This window comes from Pan troglodytes, chromosome 12, assembly GCF_028858775.2.
Source record: "Pan troglodytes isolate AG18354 chromosome 12, NHGRI_mPanTro3-v2.0_pri, whole genome shotgun sequence".
Classification (NCBI taxonomy): domain Eukaryota; kingdom Metazoa; phylum Chordata; class Mammalia; order Primates; family Hominidae; genus Pan; species Pan troglodytes.
In genome coordinates this window covers 94,230,962-94,250,809 of record NC_072410.2, presented here as the reverse complement: position 1 = coordinate 94,250,809, position 19,848 = coordinate 94,230,962, and the positions used below count along the sequence as shown (strand labels likewise).

Below are 19,848 nucleotides of genomic sequence, written 5' to 3'. Positions count from 1 at the left end.
TCAACTCCTGACCTTGCCTTCATGTGCAGCATGTTCTCATAATTGGACGAATCGACTAACCTTATCCAATGTTTACAACTCACCAAGGCACAACAGTGCTAGAGAGATCCACTCCCCGCAGAACCTCACAAGTGGCAATTTCCCAAAAAGATCAGAGAGGGCCAACCAAATGGATGGGGCAAGCCTTCTGGCCCTAGAGGCGTCTGGAGCAAAGAGTCGTGTCCCCTCCCTAGCCCCATTATGGAGCTAACAAGAAATGGAATGGAGAAGCCCAGAGGTACCCAAAGAAGAGCAACTGCCCAGCCTCCTGGGGTGGGCTCCAAAGGGGCCCCCACCCTGCTCCTAGAGGCCCCAGCAGCCTAGGTCTTCTTGCTCTATGCAGCTCCTGGCTCAGCCATCTGAGCCTCTGTCACATGTCATCTTCTTGCTCAGGCCCACACCTTCTGGTTGAGGGGTGTGGCCCCCAGACCCACTCCCTCAGCCTGGAAAGACTCTTGGTAATAGAAACAGCTGGGGACAGATGGTCCCACCACCGTGTCCTGGGAGATCACCTTGCTATGGATCCATCCCACCCAGGTCTATAACAGGGCCCTGAACAAGTGGAAGTGGGGAGCACAGATGCCTGAAATCTATTCCTTCCATAAATTATAATTTTGGCCTTTTTTTAGATAGAGTCTCATTCCATCACTCAGGCTGGAATGCAGTGGCACAATCTCTGCTCACGGTAACCTCTGCCTCCCAGGTTCAAGTGATTCTTGTGCCTCAGCCTCCGAGTAGCTGGGATTACAGGCTTCTACCATCACGCCCAGCTAATTTTTGTATTTTTAGTAGAGATAGGATTTCACCATGTTGGCCAGGCTGGTCTCAAACTCCTGACCTCAAGTGATCCACCCACCTTGCCTCCCAAAGTACTTGGATTACAGGCATGAGCCACTGCACCTGGCCTTTTTTTGTTTTTAAGATGGGGTTTCACTCTGTCACCTAGGCTGAGTGCTGTGGCATGATCTCAGTTCACTGTAACCTTCACCTCCCAGGTTCAAGCAATCATCCCACCTCAGCCTCCCTAGTAGCTGGGACTACAGGCATGTACCACTATACCTGGCTAATTTTTTTGTAATTTTTGTAGAGATGGGGTTTTACCATGTTGCCCAGGTTGGTCTCAACCTCCTGGACTCAAGCAATCCACCCACCTCCGCCTCCCAAAGTGCTGGGATTACAGGCGTGAGCCACCAGGCCTGCCACCTTCCATAAATTATAAATCCAAGCATGTGTAGAGCACATATGATTCCCTAACTCTTTTTGAAAGAACCATTTAGATAAGTTTACAAACAAAAGAATATACGTAAGAGAAAAATCGCAGCCATTGGAGGAAATAAAGAGGAAGCCTGTGCGTCGATATGAACATTTTTACGGTTATTATGTTTGAGCATCAAACTCAGCTTCCTGGCAGCCAGAGTGAAAAGAGGAAGCATGCTAAAAGTTTCATAGGTCTAATTTTAGGATCTAAACTAGTCTTCCAAAGGAGATGAATGGTCTCTTAGCATGGAATCCTAAAGGCCCTTTTGCATGTGGAGTCCCAGAAAGGTGACCATGAGCAACAAATATAATTGGCAGTACTTTGACTACAGCTGTAGGACAAACACATCATTGGCTTTTCAAATGATTATCTGTTGTAATAACTTTCCAGAAGAGGCAAGTCACTCCTGGTTTCTGAGCCTCGGGATCTCTGCCAGCTCATGCAGTGGGGATGATACTGTAGAAGCCTCTGGTTCAGGCCCTCTAGGAGGAAAACTATGGGCACTGTTCCTCAACAGAAGGATGGGTTTTCTCTCTTTCTCAGGGATCTTATGAGCCAAGTCCAAACTCTGATGCAGAAGATGAAAGATGATCATGTGAGTCAGATTTACTGTTATTTCTAAACATTAATTTTCTAACCCACTAAAGTTGTCTCCAAACGGAGTGGCCTGCTCTGAAAAGCAGTGACCCCCATGTTATTAGAGGCATTCAAGCAGTGGTCGGACAGCCCCCTGACAGAGGTCCTATGGAGGAGGTTACGTCAATGGAGAGAGCTTTGTTGCTGGGTACAGCGACACTGAAAATCCCTCCTGATGCTAAGAGTCTGTGGTCTATAAATAAACCTCTAAAATTCCTTCAGTTCAGAGATGCTGATTCCATTATTTCAAGTGGGCAAGGATGTTATAGAGGGTTGAATGGATTTCCTAGGGCAGGGATATTTTCATTTCCTTGTTGGAAATTATCAAGCATTTTCCTCCCTCCATATAGAGAGTAAATTTCCATGAAGACTGGAAGGTCATCACAGTGCTGATCGGAGGCAGCGATTTATGTGACTACTGCACAGATTCGGTAACTGGGGCCAGGTCCAGGCCTACTTGTTGTTCCTAACTTTGCCCAGTAGGCATTGGAGATCTTCCCTGAGAACAGTTCCTAAAACCAATCCTAGGATTATCCACCTACACCTATGTCTGCACATATACACATACAACACACATACACACACACACCTTAACCCACCACCCTCCAGGTCCTTGGCACCACCTCCATGTCCTAGGTGGTGAGGTAGCAGGTGGCAGATATATGGTATTTCTACTCCTCTGTCTTATAACTCCTGAGAATTCAGAAAGAGGAAATTGTAGCAAGCAATTGGAAGGAGGAGTCTCCACTTTCTGCTCCTGAACCAAAGCTCTGGCTGAAGGTTCCAGTCTTCCCACTGGCCCATCTTTGACAACAGCAAGTAGTCAACTGTTCATCTCAGATTTTGACATGGTGAGCTGGCCACAGCTGGAGGCTAGAGGGGGAACAAGTCCTCAGGGCTGGAGCCAGAAGGGAAGTTGAGAACTGCCCCACTGCCCTCCCACCCTAACCAATTCCTCCTTTTCCTCCTTCCTGTCTCTTTCTAGAATCTGTATTCTGCAGCCAACTTTGTTGACCATCTCCGCAATGCCTTGGACGTCCTGCATAGAGAGGTGGGTGGGGGGCTTCCACAAGCTGATAACAGCTCAAGCATGGTGAGGGTGAAGGTGGATGGGGGGAAAGAATGAGAGAAGAACCCCTTTCTCTCAAGGAGACAGCCAGGGCCATGGACTCCTTCCCTTTTCAGAGGTTGGGGTCTAACCCCAAGGAAACCTTATTTTATATGGAATCAGCCCAGAAGGGCCTCAGGTCTGAAGGAGGGAAGGCTGTTCCCTCACCACTACATGGGACACTCCTTGGTGGAATTGTCTAATGTCTCCCCACTACTATCCGGGACATTTTCTGGTGGTGGCAGCCAGGTGGCCCCCAGGCTGGGCACTGCCTTCTGAGCCACAGGGTGTGTCTAGAGCAAGCCCCTGTCTGGTCCTGCACCCAGCAGCACATTCCCCCTCCACCACCACCATCTTCTGGCAAGGACAAGCTGCCCTGGCTGCGTGAGACAGGGCACTCTGACCACCAGATGCTCCCCTGTGGGGGTTGAGTCTGCGTGCCTACTCAGCAGAGTTAGGCCAGTTTGGGCTGGAGGGAAGAGGTTGCCTATCTCACCGAAGGTAATTCTAATGTATCTGGGCTTGCTACATGATGGCTAAACAGAGATGATCTCTTAGTCTTTATTGTCCCACTCCAGGAGGTGCCATTGCCGCTGCAGCCCCTTTGGGTGGCACCCATGGAGTTGTGTGATGTACGGCCTGTAAGGCCCTACGAGGTAGCCCTGTATAGACTCCTCCCCAGAACTCAACTCCAGAAAGACCAAGCTGTATTGCTAAAGGAACCCATTCCTAGGGGCCCTGAGACAGCCCCAGGAAGAAGCGCCCGGAGCCCCCCTCTCATCTACAGCTTTTCCCTTAGGTGCCCAGAGTCCTGGTCAACCTCGTGGACTTCCTGAACCCCACTATCATGCGGCAGATGTTCCTGGGAAACCCAGACAAGTGCCCAGTGCAGCAGGCCAGGTAGGCAGGTCCTGGCTGTCCCCACACTGGAGATGCCCTCACTTCCTGGTCTGGCCCACATGCAGTGGTGATGCCTCAGAGTCTTTGTGACTTGGTCTATCCATGTGTCCAAGTCTGTAAAGGAGGACTTCTGCCAGAACGTCCCCTTCCAGAGGCTGGAGCCGTGACTCCCCTGTTACCCAACTTCAAGGTGCCTGGCAGGAACTTCTACGATACCAGGCAGCCACAGAGGGGAGGGATCAAAGTTGGGACAGAGGCTGGTGTTTGAGAGACAGGATAGCCTAGACTGTGAACATGGGCAGTGGTTAGGGATGTAGACATATGTGGTCAAACTGTAACAGAAAGCAAGGAAAAGGTACAAGCAACTCAGTTACCTTTAGGGGAAGAAGAGAATTAGGAGGGACACAGGGAGCTTCAAACTGGGAGTGTTTTGTTTCTTAAACTGGGCCATAAGTACATGGATGTGTGTTTTATTATTCTTTATATCTTACACATCTATTTACTCAGCAAATCTTACAGAACTTCCTGTGTACCAGGCATTGTTTCAAGTGCTTTAGAAATCTCTCTTTTAAGTAGATGTGATGGGTGTGAAATAATTCATGATGAAACCAAAGGGGACACAGTAGGGCACTCATGTGAAAGAAGGAGAGGTCTAAGGCATAGCATCAGAGGCCCCAAAATATCAGCTCCAACACCAGAGGATGCATTTTCTTTTTAATTAAACACTAAATTTTCACTGCCCAAATTCATTTGCTCAGCTGAATAATCGGTTGCAGGCCCAGCACCTGCAGTCCAACACTTGTGCTCTGTTGGTATGAGAGGGTGCTCATTCCCACACTGGCTCCCTCCCTCGGGCTATCTCCAGTGCCCCTGCCAGGCCTGAAGCCTGCCCCTGAGCATGTGCGCCAGAGCCTCAAGGCTTGAGTGCTCCTAAACCAGGGCGGGAGGGAGCCTCTCCACCCCTCCCCTGAACCTGGGCAATCAGAACCAGCCCCTGATGGAAGCCTGAGCTCTGGGGCCTCCTGCCTCCCCCTCTTTGTGCAGCGTTTTGTGTAACTGCGTTCTGACCCTGCGGGAGAACTCCCAAGAGCTAGCCAGGCTGGAGGCCTTCAGCCGAGCCTACCGGGTAAGACCAAGAAGGGCACCATCCTGTGTCCTCTCCCCTACGTTCACTCTAACGCACAGCCCAGAGCCCCTAGAGGAGGCACACAGGGAAGGAAAAGCTGGTCAGGGATTGCGGGGAGACGGGGAGCACCCTGGGTCCCTTCCTCTGTCTCATGTGACTGTGGTGTCTCAGGTGCCCTGGTTGGAATCATCCCAGTAGGATCCAGGTGGAAAAGCCCTCATGGCCCAGCTACCGTTGAGGGCTTAACCCCAACTCCTGGCCCGTAGCCCTGGATGCCTCATGAGACCACCTTTCCCTCCCCCACACTCCCACTCCAAAGGCAGGTGCCGAGCCTCTGGAGGTTCTTCCCAGGTTTTTATCCCTTTTGGGACTTCCTGCCTAGCCCTTCAGAGAGAGTAGTCTACTTACAATCAAAACAAAAAGGTGACCCAACCTGTTTCCAAATTCTCTGGAAAGGGACTTGCCCTCAGGTGATTTGTGTTCTCAAGGGAAAGGCTGAGTCGGCCCCTCCATCCAGGGAGATGGACTGCCCACCACACCTACTCTTGCCTCACTGGGTCCTGGGCCCACCCAGGGCCTGGGCTGAAGACTCTGTGCATGTGTCCCCAGAGCAGCATGCGCGAGCTGGTGGGGTCAGGCCGCTATGACACGCAGGAGGACTTCTCTGTGGTGCTGCAGCCCTTCTTCCAGAACATCCAGCTCCCTGTCCTGGCGGTATGTCCCCTGCCCTCACCCATGGTACTCTTTTAGAGGAAGAAATGCAAGGCAGAAATGCCAGTTGCTTTCACGAGCATGTGCATAAAATGGGAAAGACACAGCTCTCCAGACGCTGTGCTGGCAGGTGCAGGCTCCCTGAACGCCTGAGCCACATCCGTATGTGCGAGGCTCCCCTGACCCCTGTAACAGCCTCCATTGTGTTGAGCACCTACTAGTGCCAGGCACTGTGCTTCCCATAGATACAACTGTCACATCTGCCTTTGGAAATGAGTGTGATCATCCGCATGGAACACAGGTGCAGAGATGTGAAGCATCCTTCCTAAGATCATTTAGGAAATAAGGGACAGGGAGGCCAACATGAACACAGCCAGCTCCAGATGACTAGCTTTCTGCCACGCACGTGGTCTCTCTCGTGTGCAACACTGCGGTTATAAGGGAGCATTCTGGGGGTTCTCTGTTTCCACCCAGGCCATGCCCTTTGCCTGGCACTTCCACTCTGAACAGAAGAGATCTGTGAGTGGACCAGGTGAGGACTGAGGTCTGTCCCCCTGGGCTGCCATCCCAAGAGCCTCACCTAACTGGAAAGCAGGAAGGAGAGCAGCTCTATGCACCCCCAGCACCTCCAGATGAAGAGGCTGGAGTCAGGGGACCCAACTACCCAGGCCTTCCCCAAGGCTTTGTTCCATTCTCCCCACCAAGACTACCAGGACCAGCAGACCAAAAGCTGGGAAGTAGCTTTTCCCAGCTGGCTGGGCTAAGACTCTGCGGGACCAGGATCCCACTCCTTCATCCGTGGCATGGCCTCGGGCATTACATGAATGTGCCCAAAAATAAATACGACACTTCTAATTGAATAAGGGGCACTTATAGGGTCAAAAAGGAAGGTTGGGGGTTGGGGTCACCCAAAACTATTCTTTGTGGGATCGCTCTGATCTCTCTGTTAAGGTGAATGGGCCCTGTGGTGGCTGGTGACCTGGAGCACTCCAGGGGAAGGAAGGTGTTGAGTGGTCGGTCCCAGGGCCAGGTCCGCTGGTGGTGGCTCCCTCTGAACCAATAGGATCTTGAGGGGGTATATTGGTCTCTTTCAGGATGGGCTCCCAGATACGTCCTTTTTTGCCCCAGACTGCATCCACCCAAATCAGAAATTCCACTCCCAGCTGGCCAGAGCCCTTTGGACCAATATGGTAAAATAAGTGGGGTGTTCCTTGTTCTCTGGGGTTCTAGTCTAGGGCAGGGCACCAGCCCCTATAGAATGGAGTCTTGCAAGTGAGGCTGAGGGGGCAGTGGCTGGTACATCTATAAACGTCTATGCAGTTGGAAATGTGGAGTCCTTAAGAGTCTGCTCAGCCTGGGCTCGACTGCACCCTCTCCTCAGAGCTTTGAACTCTGAGGAGGGACCTCTCTACAGAAATGCAAGCCCAAAACCCCATATTCATTCCACTTTCCCTATGTGCCGGCCACCATGTTAGGCAGTTTAAGCCACGTTATCTCATTTAAGGCTCTGCATATCCCTGCTAGAGAAGCATGACGAGTCTCCAAGGAAGCTACTCCCAGAGAAGCAAAGCGACTGGCCCAAAACCCCACGGCTGGCAACTGGCAGAGCCAGAAGTGGGAGCCAAGCCCCCTGAAATCGAGTTCTGAGCTTTCCCCACTGCAGGATCCTGCCAGGGAATGTTCACTTCCATGGAAACAAATACTACACCCATGTCTGTTTTCTTCCCTGATCAGCTTGAACCACTTGGAAGCAAAACAGAGACCCTGGACCTGAGAGCAGAGATGCCCATCACCTGTCCCACTCAGGTAGTAGGGGAGGACCTGCCTGGCTCCTCTCCACAAACCAGGGCACACAGCTCGCCCTACCCACTTCGTCCTCCACCACAGCTTCCTCAGTACCCATCTTGCCCCCTTACTGAGGCCTGAGAGATTTGGAGGATGGAGGGGAGTCCATGAGGATGGACAGGGGAGGTGAGAGGGGAGACGAGAGTGCAGCTGTCATTGGGAACAGGAGATGCAGCAGGGAGAGGAAGCCTGGGCCCCAGCAGAGGGAGAGGATCCCGGTGAGAAAAGTGGGCTCCTGAGAGAGGGAATCAGGATGCCAGGAAAATGGCAGGAAGGCTTCTCTTAGCAGTGGTGTTTGGGGCAGATGAAAAAGTCTGACTGCAGGTTAGAGGGCCCAGGCAGGAGCCAGGCAGGCTTAAGAGCTGTGGTTGGAGACAGGAGAACCTGGATTAGGGAGATTCCACAAGGAAAGGATCACAGAGGACAGCAGCAAAGGGCAGAGCCCAGAGCTGTATGGAGGAGGGACGAGGGTGGGCCTACAAGGACACAGCAGCTCCAGGCTCCTTTTAAGGAGGAATCCGTAAGTGGTTGTTAAGCTTGACTTCAGGCCTGGGGTGGGGGCAGGTTCTCATTGTCTTCAGCTCCTGTTTCTAGGCCCTGTCTTATGGCTTTTTAACCAAATAAGGCCAAGGCCAGAAAACCCTCAGCAGCAATAAAAGCAGAAGGCCTGACCCAATCTGGGAGGCTGGGTTTCCCTCCTAGGTCGGCCACACCACCCTCTCCCACCCTCCCTGCTGGGGAATGGACCTGCAGCTCCCCCGTGTGTCTGCTGGGAATCCTGAGAGAGTGGGCACCCCTGTTCACATGCCTGCTCCCTGTCTGCTGCCTGCCCTACCCTAGTCTTGGGCTCAGGCTCAGTCTTGTGTGCCATCAGCCCCATCAGGAGAGCAAGAATGGCAGGAAGAAGGGATGGGAAGTGAAGATAGTCGTAGCAGAGGGCTCAGTTGCTGGGTCTTGTGCTTGGAGCTAAGGAGATTGTCAGATTCTGCAACAGCTAGTGCAACACAGATGCCTCTAGTCCAGGTGGTCAGGTGCTGGCCAAAGGCCTGGAGCAAAACCTTAGAGGCCCCTACTGTGCCAGGTGTAAACTCTTTAACTGCTTTCCTAAGGATGCCTGGGGGTTCTAGGGGAGAAGCCAGGGACCGTGGATAGTGGGGGCATTTGGGGACTCAGAAATAGCCATATTGTAGATATTTCAATATTTTACCAACCCTATAGCCATACTGAATATCAGCCATGGAGGGCCCTTTCCAAACTGTCCACTCCCCTTCCATTACATAACAAAAGCAGCCATCATTTGCTCTTTCTTTCAACAAACGTGTATTGAGTACTGAGTTGGAGCCTAAGCACTGGGTCAAGGAGAGCCCTGTCACCCTGGGCTTCGAGGCAACCACTTCCAGGCTTTACCCCAGATCAGGCAGAGACCCCCAAAAGGAGGCTGCTCCACCCAGCAGCATCTTAAGCTGAGTGGGCTCAGTGCCTCCCTTCTAGACAGAGCCCAGTGGAGCCACTGCACTGATTTGCAGAGGTGAGCAGATCCAGCCTCGTGGAACCAGTAGAAGCCCAGCCCTGGTGAAGCTGTTGCTAAGCAACATTGGAGCCCATTCTGAAAGGGTCCATCTGTTGGCCAGCCCAACTTCACTGTGTTCTGAGCATTCTGCATTCCTCAGTCCCATCTGCTCCCTCCCATGTGCCTTGGAGTGATATAAAAGTCCACCAGCATCTCAGTGTGAGCTGACAGGGGCCAGGCAGCACATATTTTTGTCCTAGATGTGTCTAAACATAGAGGCAACAGGCGACAGGCAAGACGCAGTGGGGGGTGGGAGGCAGGAGGCCGAGATGGCTGTGAGCATGAGCTTTCTCAGCCTCCTCCCTTCTCCCATCCGCAGTCTAACTGCTCATACATTCTGTGTGCCAGGTAGGGTGACTTAACAGCACACCATGGATTTCTGTTGTAGTTTCAAGTTGGACAAATTCTTTTACAGACAATGTTTGACTAGCCTTCTGTGGACTGAGCCTATACTCTGCCTTAATGGGCTCTCTGCCCACTCCTTTCCTAACCCCAGGGCAGCTGGCTGAATGCCTGGTCCTTTTTTTAGGTTTCATTCTTTTTGACCTCTCTGAAGCCCTTGTCAAAAGTCACCACCTCCCCCTTGAAATTCACTCCTTCCTGGGTTTGTGGACACTAAATTGCCTTGATTTTTCTGGTCTTCTGTTTGCTTGCCTTTAATGACCCTCCTCCTCCCTTTCCCCAGTCTTGAAAATGTAGATATTCTCCAATTTTCATGTCTCCATTCTGTTTTCTTTCCTTTTTCACTCACTTTTTGAAACAGGGTCTTGCTCTGTCTCCCAGGCTGGAAGTGCAGTGGCGCAATCACAGCTCTCTGCAGCTTTCAACTCCTAGGCTCAAGCCATCCTCCCACCTCAGCCTCCTGAGTAGTTGGGACTGCAGGCATGCACCACCATGCCCAGCTAATTTTGGTTTATTTGTTTTGGTAGAGGTGGGGTCTTGCCATTTTGCTCAGGCTGATTTTGAACTCTGGACTCAAGTGATCCACCAGCCTCGGCCTTCCAAAGAGCTGGGATTACAAGAGTGAGCAGCTTTGACCGGACTCTGTTTCCTTTTCTCTCTCTCCACATCCTCTCACTCTGAGACTTATCCATTTCCAGGATTTCCTGTAAAATTTCTTTGTGCTGGATTCCTCAGTCTCTCAATCTGTGTCTTCATTTCTCCTTTCCCGAACTCCAATCCTCTATTTCTGACCTTTAAAATACATTTCCCCTTGGATGCTCTATCTGGTATAAGGTTACCCAAAAGGCAGATTAATGTATGATCAAGCAGGAGGGGGGCTGAAATAAGTTCATGTATCATACCCTATCTTTTCTTATGAGAAAAAGCCGAAGTTTATCAAATTCTCTTAAACTTAGTTTGTTGTTTAGCAGTGCTTCTATATTGAATTACATATAAGTGACATTGTTATCTTTTTGACGCTCAGAGCTTCTAAATCCAATCCTGCCATGACCCCACCACCATCTCAAGCTTAACATTCATTCAAAAAATAATTTTCTGAGCAAGGAATGTCTAAATAGGAACTAATTCTTTGTCTTCCCAAACTCTCTGTTCCTTAGGAGTTCTCTATTTCTGCCAACGTCATTAGGGTTTTCAAGCTCTACAGGCATGAAATGTCAGGGACCCTATCTAATCGGATTCTTACCAGTCCTCCAGAATCTAATAGGATTCTTCCCACCTGTCCCTCTTCCTTTTCCCACTGCCACTGCAGGGGCTCAGATTCTCATCACTTTGTACGTTAAAGGCTAACTAGTCGCACCTTCCCACCATGAAACAATAGACTTATGTAATCTTAGATTCTCAGTGGGGAGGGCCTTAGACTTCTGTGGATGCAATCTCTCATAGAATAATGGAATTCTTCTACCACATCCCTCCCAAGACACCCTATGGCCTCTGCTTAAATGTTCACACTTTCTTTTTTATTTATTTATTTATTTGACTTTAAGTTCCAGGATACATGTGCAGAAGGTGCAGGTTTGTTACATAGGTATACATGTGCCATGGTGGTTTGCTGTACCTATCAACCGGTCATCTAGATTTTAAGCTGTGCATGCATTAGGTATTTGTCCTAATGCTCTCTGTCCCCAAATGTTCACACTTTCTTACCACCTGAAATCAGTGTAGGTAAAGAACCAGCACTTTTTTTTTTTTTAATTAATAGTGATGGGGTCTCACTCTATTGCCCAGGCTGGTCTCAAACTCCTGAGCTCAAGCAGTCTTCCCACATTGGCCTCCCAGAGTGCTGGGATTACAGGTGTGAACCACCATACTCGGCCGGAACTAGCACTTTTTGAATGGAATGGGATAGAAAACCTCTTAGGACATCCCGTGAAATACCATTATGTCCTCCTGCCTCTGACTGCCACCACCCAGCTGAGAGTCTTCTCAGTTCCAGCCACTCATTGCACACATGGCTGCCAACCCCTGCCTCATATGGGTATTTCTCCTTGGAATGTGGCCCCTTGTAAGGTGGTGACTGTACATCTGGTTTGATCCAACCAGCACAACCAGCGAAGAAAATCACCCCTCCTTCCCCATGGAACTACACCTGGTAAAGCAGCCAGGATGTTGATGGCCTTGTCCCACAGCCACTGACTCACATTGCTGACTCACATCAGGAGGCTGGCTGGGCTCTGCCTCCCCAGGCAGCCCACACCGTCTTTGCATGGCTGGAACTACTAGACCGGTTCCTTGTTCTGCCATTCAGTCGGCCCCCCTTTCTACTCACGGGGGCTCCAAATCTAGCCTTCAAGAGCCAGTCAGGCTCAATCAAACCCCTCTTTCACGTCATCTGCTTGGCTCCAGGCCTTTAAACCACTCTGACTCATGCATGCACCAAATGGTCAATGGTCAATAAACCCAGCTAAAAACAAGCCCAATAAAACCCAATAAAACCCATTAGACAGGAACATAGGAGTTGGGGGAAAAAAAAAAAAAGAAGGGGAAGGGGGAGAAAGCCCTGAGGCACCCCGGCTGCCTGTCTGCCACAACCCTGGGCTGTAATTGTTCTTGCCATGGCCTCAGTCTGCAACACATTCTAGTGTCTCCTTGACCTCTAGCCCTTTAGCTCTGCCTCCCTTTCCCCAACCTGTAGATCTTGTGATCAAATAGATTCAATGAAACACATTGTCCAGTTGCACTCGCAGCACTGCCAAAAAGGTCAAGTTTGTCCTTCCCTCAGTGCCTCCCATTCTGGTCACGGTAGGACTGACTCCAGCCCCTGGACCCTAAGCTGAGTCTGGGCTCCTTTGACGTGCAGGGAGAATGCCACTGAGTCTTGTCTCTGAGGACCCTACCTCTCCAAATCTTGCCTCAGTTCCTCAGCAGGTACTACACTGACTGGCCATGCCATTCTCTGATGCTTCACTGCCTCAGCTTCTCAAGTCTGTCTCCCCACCTGAGCCAGTTGTGAGTTTCTCTCTCTCCTCCTCTCATCCTGGCACCTAGAAATGCTCTCTAACGCTTGAGCTGCTCAACCAGCATGGGTCACTTATTTATAGCATGCTCCCAGATCGCCCTCTTTGTTGGTGAATGCTCAGGGAATGCTTACTGTTAACCCGAGACCAGCCCAAGTAGCCACATGGACCTGCCACCATAAGCCCTCTCCTGTCTTATGCTGTTGTAGAGGGTCCAGGGCTCACTTCTCCCACTTGGCCCTGAGTACCTCTCCTTGAAAGGATGTCAGGGGCTGGGCGCAGTGGCTCACGTCTGTAACCCCAGCACTTTGGGAGGCTGAGGCGGGCGGATCACCAGGTCAGGAGATCGAGACCATCCTGGCTAACATGGTGAACCCCCCGTCTCTACTAAAAATACAAAAAAATACAAAAAATAAAAATAGCCATTTGTGGTGGCAGGTGCCTGTAGTCCCAGCTACTCGGGAGGCTGAGGCAGGAAAATGGCATGAACCCAGAAGGCAGAGCTTGCAGTGAGCCGAGATCGTGCCACTGCACTCCAGCCTGGGCAACAGAGCAAGACTCCGTCTCAAAAAAGCAAGCAAGAAAGAAAGGATATCGGTTACCTGTTTCAGACAGGAATGCTGAGACCAAGGAAAGGGGAGACTTGTCGGGTGCCTCAGGGAACCAGTATCTGAGCTGGGGGCTGAGAGCTCTGCGTGGGTGGACTCTGTCCTCCCAGTCGCTGCTGAGTCCCTCTCTTCCTTTCCCGCTGTCTGACCAACAGAGTTTTTGTTGGCCTGACCTCCAGTGTGAGGAATGGAACCAGGCAAGAGGCTTGTCCAGTCAGCTCTGGCCCCAGTTTGGCATTCATCACTTGTTCCCTAACCTGGAACCAGTCCCTTCCTCACTCTGGGGCTCAGCAGCTGCTCATCTATAAAGTGGGGCATTTGGGGGTTGCAAAGTCAGTCATCTACAATGCCAGGCAAGAACATGGTTGCGTACATATGGTCAGGTATGAGACGAGATCACTTTTCCAACATTCTGGTTTTCCCTTTTTTTTTTTTTTTTTTTTTTGAAACAGAGTCTTGCTCTGTTACCCAGACTGGAGTGCACTGGCATGATCTCATCTTACTGCAACCCCTGCCTCCAGGTTCAAACAATTCTCATGCCTCAACCTCTCAAGTAGCTGAGATTACAGATGTGTACCACCACACCTGGATTTTTTTTTTTTTTTTTTTTTTTGTATTTTTAGTAGAGACAGGGTTTCACCATGTTGTCCAGGCTGGTCTTGAACTCCTGGCCTCATGTGATGAACCCCCCTTGGCCTCCCAAAGTGCTGGGGTTACAGGTGTGAGCCACTGTGCCCAGACTAATTTTTTTTTTTTTTTATTGAAACAGAGTCTCACTCTGTTGCCCAGGCTGGAGTGCACTGGCACAATTATAGCTCACTGTAACCACAAACTCCTGGGTTCAAGCAATCCTTCTGCCTCAGCCTCTTGAGTAGCTAGGACTACAGGCACATGCCACCATGTTGAGCTAATTTATTTTTTTAATTTGTCGTAGAGATGGGGTCTTGCTATGCTTCCCAAGCTGGTATTAAACTCTTGGCTCCAAGCAATCCTCCTACCCTGGCCTCCCAAAACGCTGGGAATACAGGCATGGGCCACTGTGCCAGCCTGGTTTTTTCTTCTTGTTCCCATTTTATTCTCACATTTTCAGACCATGGGCTTACTATTCCACTGAGCACATTTTGTGAGAGTGTTCACAGCCCTGGGCCCGGTTGCTGTTTCCTGATCTCAGTCTTATCAACTTGATCTTGCTTTGCTGTCATTTATACATTTTCTCATTAGCTTTCTCCCCATTTCTTCTTTGTCTGCTTCCTTCTTCCTTCTTTAACTCCTCACCTGCAACTGGGGGGACTTGGATTCTTGACTGGGCTTGTGTGAAAACTGATTGTAAAACAGATAGGTAAGTAGGGAATGAGGAGGGTGTTTTACAAGAAAAAAAAAATGACTAAGATACAGGAACCCAACCTAAAGAGGAAAAGACATACAGTTCAAAGGAGGCAGAAAGAAAAACATTACAGATACTCAAATATATTGATAATCATAACACTTTCTGGAAGATTAAAAAAATGCTGAAACATGAATCCCTTGCTAGAGAAATTACAAAGCCAAGAAAATAGATAGGTCTGAGGATTAGGGAGCTGTTCAGTTGCTAGGAGGAACACAAAAGCACAGACCCCAGACTACAATGGGTATGAAACCCTCTGCACGCCTTTTGTTGTCCATCCCTTGCCAAAGCTGTTATGTAAAACCCTCCGGGGGAATGAATGAAATTATGTTTATACAGTTCTTTCTATATAAGTGCAGAAGAATCATGTTAAATAAATCTACAGGGCAGGATTGTTAGTTTTTCTCCTTCTCAAACAAACTTCAGTGCTGTCAGATAACTTCTCCATGTGTTTTTTTTTTTCTCTTAGAATGAGCCCTTCCTGAGAACCCCTCGGAACAGTAACTACACGTACCCCATCAAGCCAGCCATTGAGGTAACCCCTGACTCACATCTGCCTCTCTCAGACACAAACCATTTCCACCTGCCAGGGGCTCGGGTGTGGTACAGGTTTCAGAGTATTCACTGAAGCAGAAATGTACTTCTTACATACTGGGGATTGGAATGTACAGAAAAGGCTCCCGGACCACGAAGCCCCAGGATTGTCCTAACATGTTCTCAAGTTGCTTACCTGACGTCAGCCCCCAAGCAGAGGAAGTGTCTGTGGATCGATTTTCTTTGACCTTGGCAATCCTGGGCTCACAGACGTGGTTACTGCTTAGGCAGGTTACTGCTTAGGCAGCTCAGCCTTTCAAGAGGGAGAGGCAGCTGGTGTGATGTGGCGTTGACTTCTTGGAAGGTGGAGGCTGAGTGGGAGGGAACTACAATTCTGGGGATGGGACCCAAAAGGAAGTGGAGGCATGTTCATGTTCCTGTGGGCCCCTAGGCCTTGTTTGGTTCAAGTCAATCATTCTAGTGCTGAGGATTCAGAGCCCATGGTTAATTCCATTGGATTAACCATGTCTGTGAGCCTAGGACGGCCACTGCAAAGACGGCCTGGAGGACCCCGGACTACACCATGACTGGCAGTCAGGCCTGGTCCGGATCAGGTCTGTTGGTCACCAGGATGGGGTTTGACCAGCAGTTTCAGTTTCACACCTATATTATATCCAGTCTCATGTTAGGGGCTAGAAGGCATGCAGAGAAGTATCGAACATGGTCCGGACCAAGGGAAGTGAGAGCCCAATAGAATTTCACAATTATTGAGCACATACTATGTGCCAGACACTATTCCAGGAAGACAGAAATGTTAACCAGACAGATGGATCCCGGCCCTCACGTAGCTTACAATCTACTGAGAAAGGTGTCTTATATACATGGCTAGGCATGGTCATTTCAGATAGTGATGACAGCTCTGAGGAGCGTGATGGGGCTGGGGCAAGGGAGGCAAATTCAGGTGCACCATGCAGGCCAGGCCTTCCTGAGGTGAGATTTAAACTGAGACATGCATAATGAGGAGACACTTGCTATACAGGGAGCCAGGAACACAGTCCCAGGCAGAAGGACCATGGACCACACAGGCTCAGAAGTGGGACTGTGTTGGGTGTATTTGGGGAAGAGAAAGAAGGTCAGAGTGGCTGGGGGCATGAGAATGAGGTGGAGAGTGGGGGAAATGAGATCAGGAGTGCCAAGGAGCCAGATCACACAAAGCCTGAATTACTGAGTAAAAACACTGGATTTCAAGTGGAGAAAGATGGGAAGGCACTGGCGGTCTCAGGAGAGAGTGACATGATCTGGTTCACGTCTTTCAAAGATCTCCCTGACTGCTATGTGTAGGATGGGTTGGCCATCAGCAGGAGTGATTGGGGAAAGACATTTTATAAGCCAGCTGAAGAAACTAACCCATATGAAATCATTAAGAACTATTGGATGCTAAGCTCTGGGGTGCAAGCAATACCAGATTGCTGGCTGCGGGTTATGCTGTGTCCAGCCTCTCTGAATTTTCTCAGGCTCACGCTAGCCCAGTGGAGGCTTGTCCTCATTGAACCAGTGACCAAATTCCCTGAGAATTGAAACGTCAGCTGCATCTTGTGAATCAGGCATTTCTTCATTTACCTATTGGATGCCTATGTAGAGGGGGCACTGCACTAAGTGCTGGGTAGACAATGGTGAGCCGAATGGGTCTGGATCTGCCCTCTTGGTTCTTCAGTCTCATGCATCTTTGCTTTTGCTGCTGGAAGAGCTAAAAATCCCAGAGCTAGAAGGGCGTGTGTTTGTTTTAACAGCTTTCTACTCAAAGTAACCACAGAAACAAAATTCTGTCATCTGAGGTAACGTGGATGAGCCTAGAGGACATTACGTTAAGTGAAATAAGTCAGGCACAGAAAGACAAATACTACATGTTCTCACCATATGCGGAAGCTTAAGAAGTTGACTTCACAGAAGTAGAGTATAAATAGTGGTTATTAGAGGCTGGGAAGGGTGGATGGTGGTTGGGGAGTAGAGATAGCAGAAATTGATTAACAGAAAATTACAGCTATATAGGAAGGAGAATTTCTAGTGTTCTATAGCACAGTAGGGTGACTGTAGTTAACAGTTTACCATATATTTTCAAATAGCTAGAACAGCAGATTTTGAATGTTCCCAACACAAAGAAATGGTAAATATTTGAAGTGAGGGATAGGCTAATTACCCTGATTTGATCACTGCACATTGTAGAGATGTATCAAAATATCACACTATGCCTCATAAGTATGTACACTTATATGTCAATTAAAAATAATAAAAGCAAAACTAATAAAGTGGCCACAAAGAGGCTTTACCTGGGAGCTTTTTAGAAATGCAGAGTCCTGGGCACCACCCCAAACCTGCTGAATCAGAATCTGCAGCTTAAGATCTTCAGGGGATTTGGATGCATTGATTTTGGGTGTGGTGCATGGTTCTTCCCTTGTGACGGATGAGCACGTTTCAATTCCAACCAGGATCTGTTAATCTACATGGAATATGCTTATCTCTGGTTCACCAACTATCTGAGATATATCTCATGTGCTGATGGCTGAATAACTTTTTACGTTGCATTTTCTGTGAGTATTTGTCATCTGCACACAAGCATGCTCTTGAGTTCATTAAACCTTTAAACAGAAGAAATCCATCAGAATGATGAATTGAGCAATCCCTTGGGAAAAAACCAAATTCCATTGGATTAAGCAAATAATATTTAAAAGAAGTTCCATTTTTGCTCTCTCATGATAGGAATATTTCAACAAGTCTTGTCTTCATCATCTGACTGAACAGATGAGATGAGTTTTCATAGCATCTGGCAGTCAGACTCCTGGACAGTCAATCTGCTGGTCAAGCCCTACTCCATACTCAGCATGCATATATTTGAGACTTTGGGAAGATACTCAATTTTCCCCCAGATTTCTGGTACTAATCATTTCTGTGCCCTCTGCTTCCCATCCCACTCCTTTCCCCAGCACCTGGAAAATATGTTCTGTATTAGAGACAAAGAAAATTGACTAAAAGCATCCAGGGTTGCTTACATTAATTTAAAAACATATAAGGAATAAGGCTGTTAAGTTAAATATGCAAAAAGACATACAGGTATCCAGAAAAGACAGGCAGAAACCAGGAGCTTTACAATTTTAAAATATTTTGTGTTATTATTCTAAAAATATTTTAATTATTGTCTAGGTTCTAGCATTATAATTAGTGTCAGTTAGCTTAATTTTATAAAACACACATACCTGTAATCTCATGTTAGGCATCCAAATGCTGTGTTCCTTTGGGAGACCCACCTGTGTAGGACTTCATGGTTTTCTTCCCTGCTTTGGGGCAGCCACTGGCTCCATTCAAAGCATAGATATATGGGGATAAGAAAGGTTGTGTGTGGGTGCACATGTGGAGACATGCACTATGGGTTGTGCATAGGGGTAGCTAGACACACCCATTTCTCCCCCTTTAATTTCCCTCCTAGCCCACCTATAACTCACAGTTCTTTCCCTCACATGATCCTGTATGGTGACTCATTTCTAGCCTCCATCAAAAATCCCTTAGCTGGTTCTTCTTGGGCTGAAGCTTATCTCCCTGCACAATGAGTGTTGGGCACTGAATCTTTTCTCCTGTTGATTTAGAACTGGGGCAGTGACTTCCTGTGTACAGAGTGGAAGGCTTCCAATAGTGTTCCAACCTCTGGTGAGTGAAAACATCATCATCTCCTTCAATTAAGGGCCTTGCCGAATATCAGGTTGTGGGGAGACCCTGCAAACATACCCTGGAGCTTTAAGCAGGACTTGCTAATTCCCCTGCAGTGCAGACCTAGATCCTGCGGCCTGCCGCCACAGCTGGGCTTCCATGTGGAGGTGCACAGAGCTCTCCATTGAATGCTACTTCTTGTCTCCTTATAGTCCCAGTGGCAGTCCCTTAGGCCTCCCTGCCCAGTGAGGCAGGTAGAGTCAGGGAATGGGATCTACCTGCCTGTGCTACATGACCCTGCAGCTGGAACTTTCCTGGACCACCCCATTGTCAATCAGGCTCTTCTGAGGGTGGATGATAGCCATGAAACCCATTCCCTGCAGTGCCTTGGTTGGTCTGAATGAATGGGAGGGGCAAAACTGCTAAAGCCTTAAGCTGAAAATAAGTACAATGGGGAGCAGTGGGACAGAGTTATAGACTTCTGGTAAAATGTGTACTTTAAGAGGTAGATACCCCCAGCCCCCACAACCACGTCTCTGCTTGTCTCCCCTAGTCCACCAGCTCCGACCAGCAGACATCAAAGTGGTGGCCGCCCTGGGTGACTCTCTGACTGTGAGTAGTGAGCCATGAACCAGGATGGGCAGCTCAGAGTCCAGCCAGGCCCTGCGCAGAATCTGTGCTTCCCCAGCATTGGCTCCGCTTTCAGTGCTGAGCCCGTGTTACTGAGGGCCTACCCATGTCAGGCACTGAAACACAGCCAGGAGATGTAGAATGCCCTGTCTCGCCACCTTCCCAGTTCTGCTCAAAGCCCTCTCGTCCATGAGGCCTCCCCTCAATTCCCCAGGGAGAAGCAATCCCCGCCTTCCCCACTGTTCACAGGCGTTTTGTTGGTGTGTGATGGCACTCATTCCAGTTTGCCTGCCTTCATCTGGGGACTCATCTCCATCTACCCAGACTCAGAGTGGCGGGTCTTACACACACACTGCCCCATGCTCCCTACTCCATTTAAGGACA

General features: G+C 49.2%; 1 protein-coding gene across 1 annotated transcript in view; it reads left to right on the top strand.

Moving 5' to 3' along the window:
- The window catches only part of PLB1 (phospholipase B1), a 173,614-nt gene that overhangs the window by 129,298 nt on the left and 24,468 nt on the right, over window positions 1–19,848 (top strand). Inside the window, exons 38-48 of the mRNA XM_515372.8 lie at window positions 1,841–1,892; window positions 2,284–2,364; window positions 2,919–2,984; window positions 3,841–3,941; window positions 4,986–5,067; window positions 5,677–5,781; window positions 6,873–6,968; window positions 7,513–7,584; window positions 15,071–15,136; window positions 18,774–18,834; window positions 19,388–19,446. Of these exons, the coding sequence (XP_515372.5) occupies window positions 1,841–1,892; window positions 2,284–2,364; window positions 2,919–2,984; window positions 3,841–3,941; window positions 4,986–5,067; window positions 5,677–5,781; window positions 6,873–6,968; window positions 7,513–7,584; window positions 15,071–15,136; window positions 18,774–18,834; window positions 19,388–19,446 (841 nt within the window). The remainder of the gene's footprint in view (window positions 1–1,840; window positions 1,893–2,283; window positions 2,365–2,918; window positions 2,985–3,840; window positions 3,942–4,985; window positions 5,068–5,676; window positions 5,782–6,872; window positions 6,969–7,512; window positions 7,585–15,070; window positions 15,137–18,773; window positions 18,835–19,387; window positions 19,447–19,848) is intronic.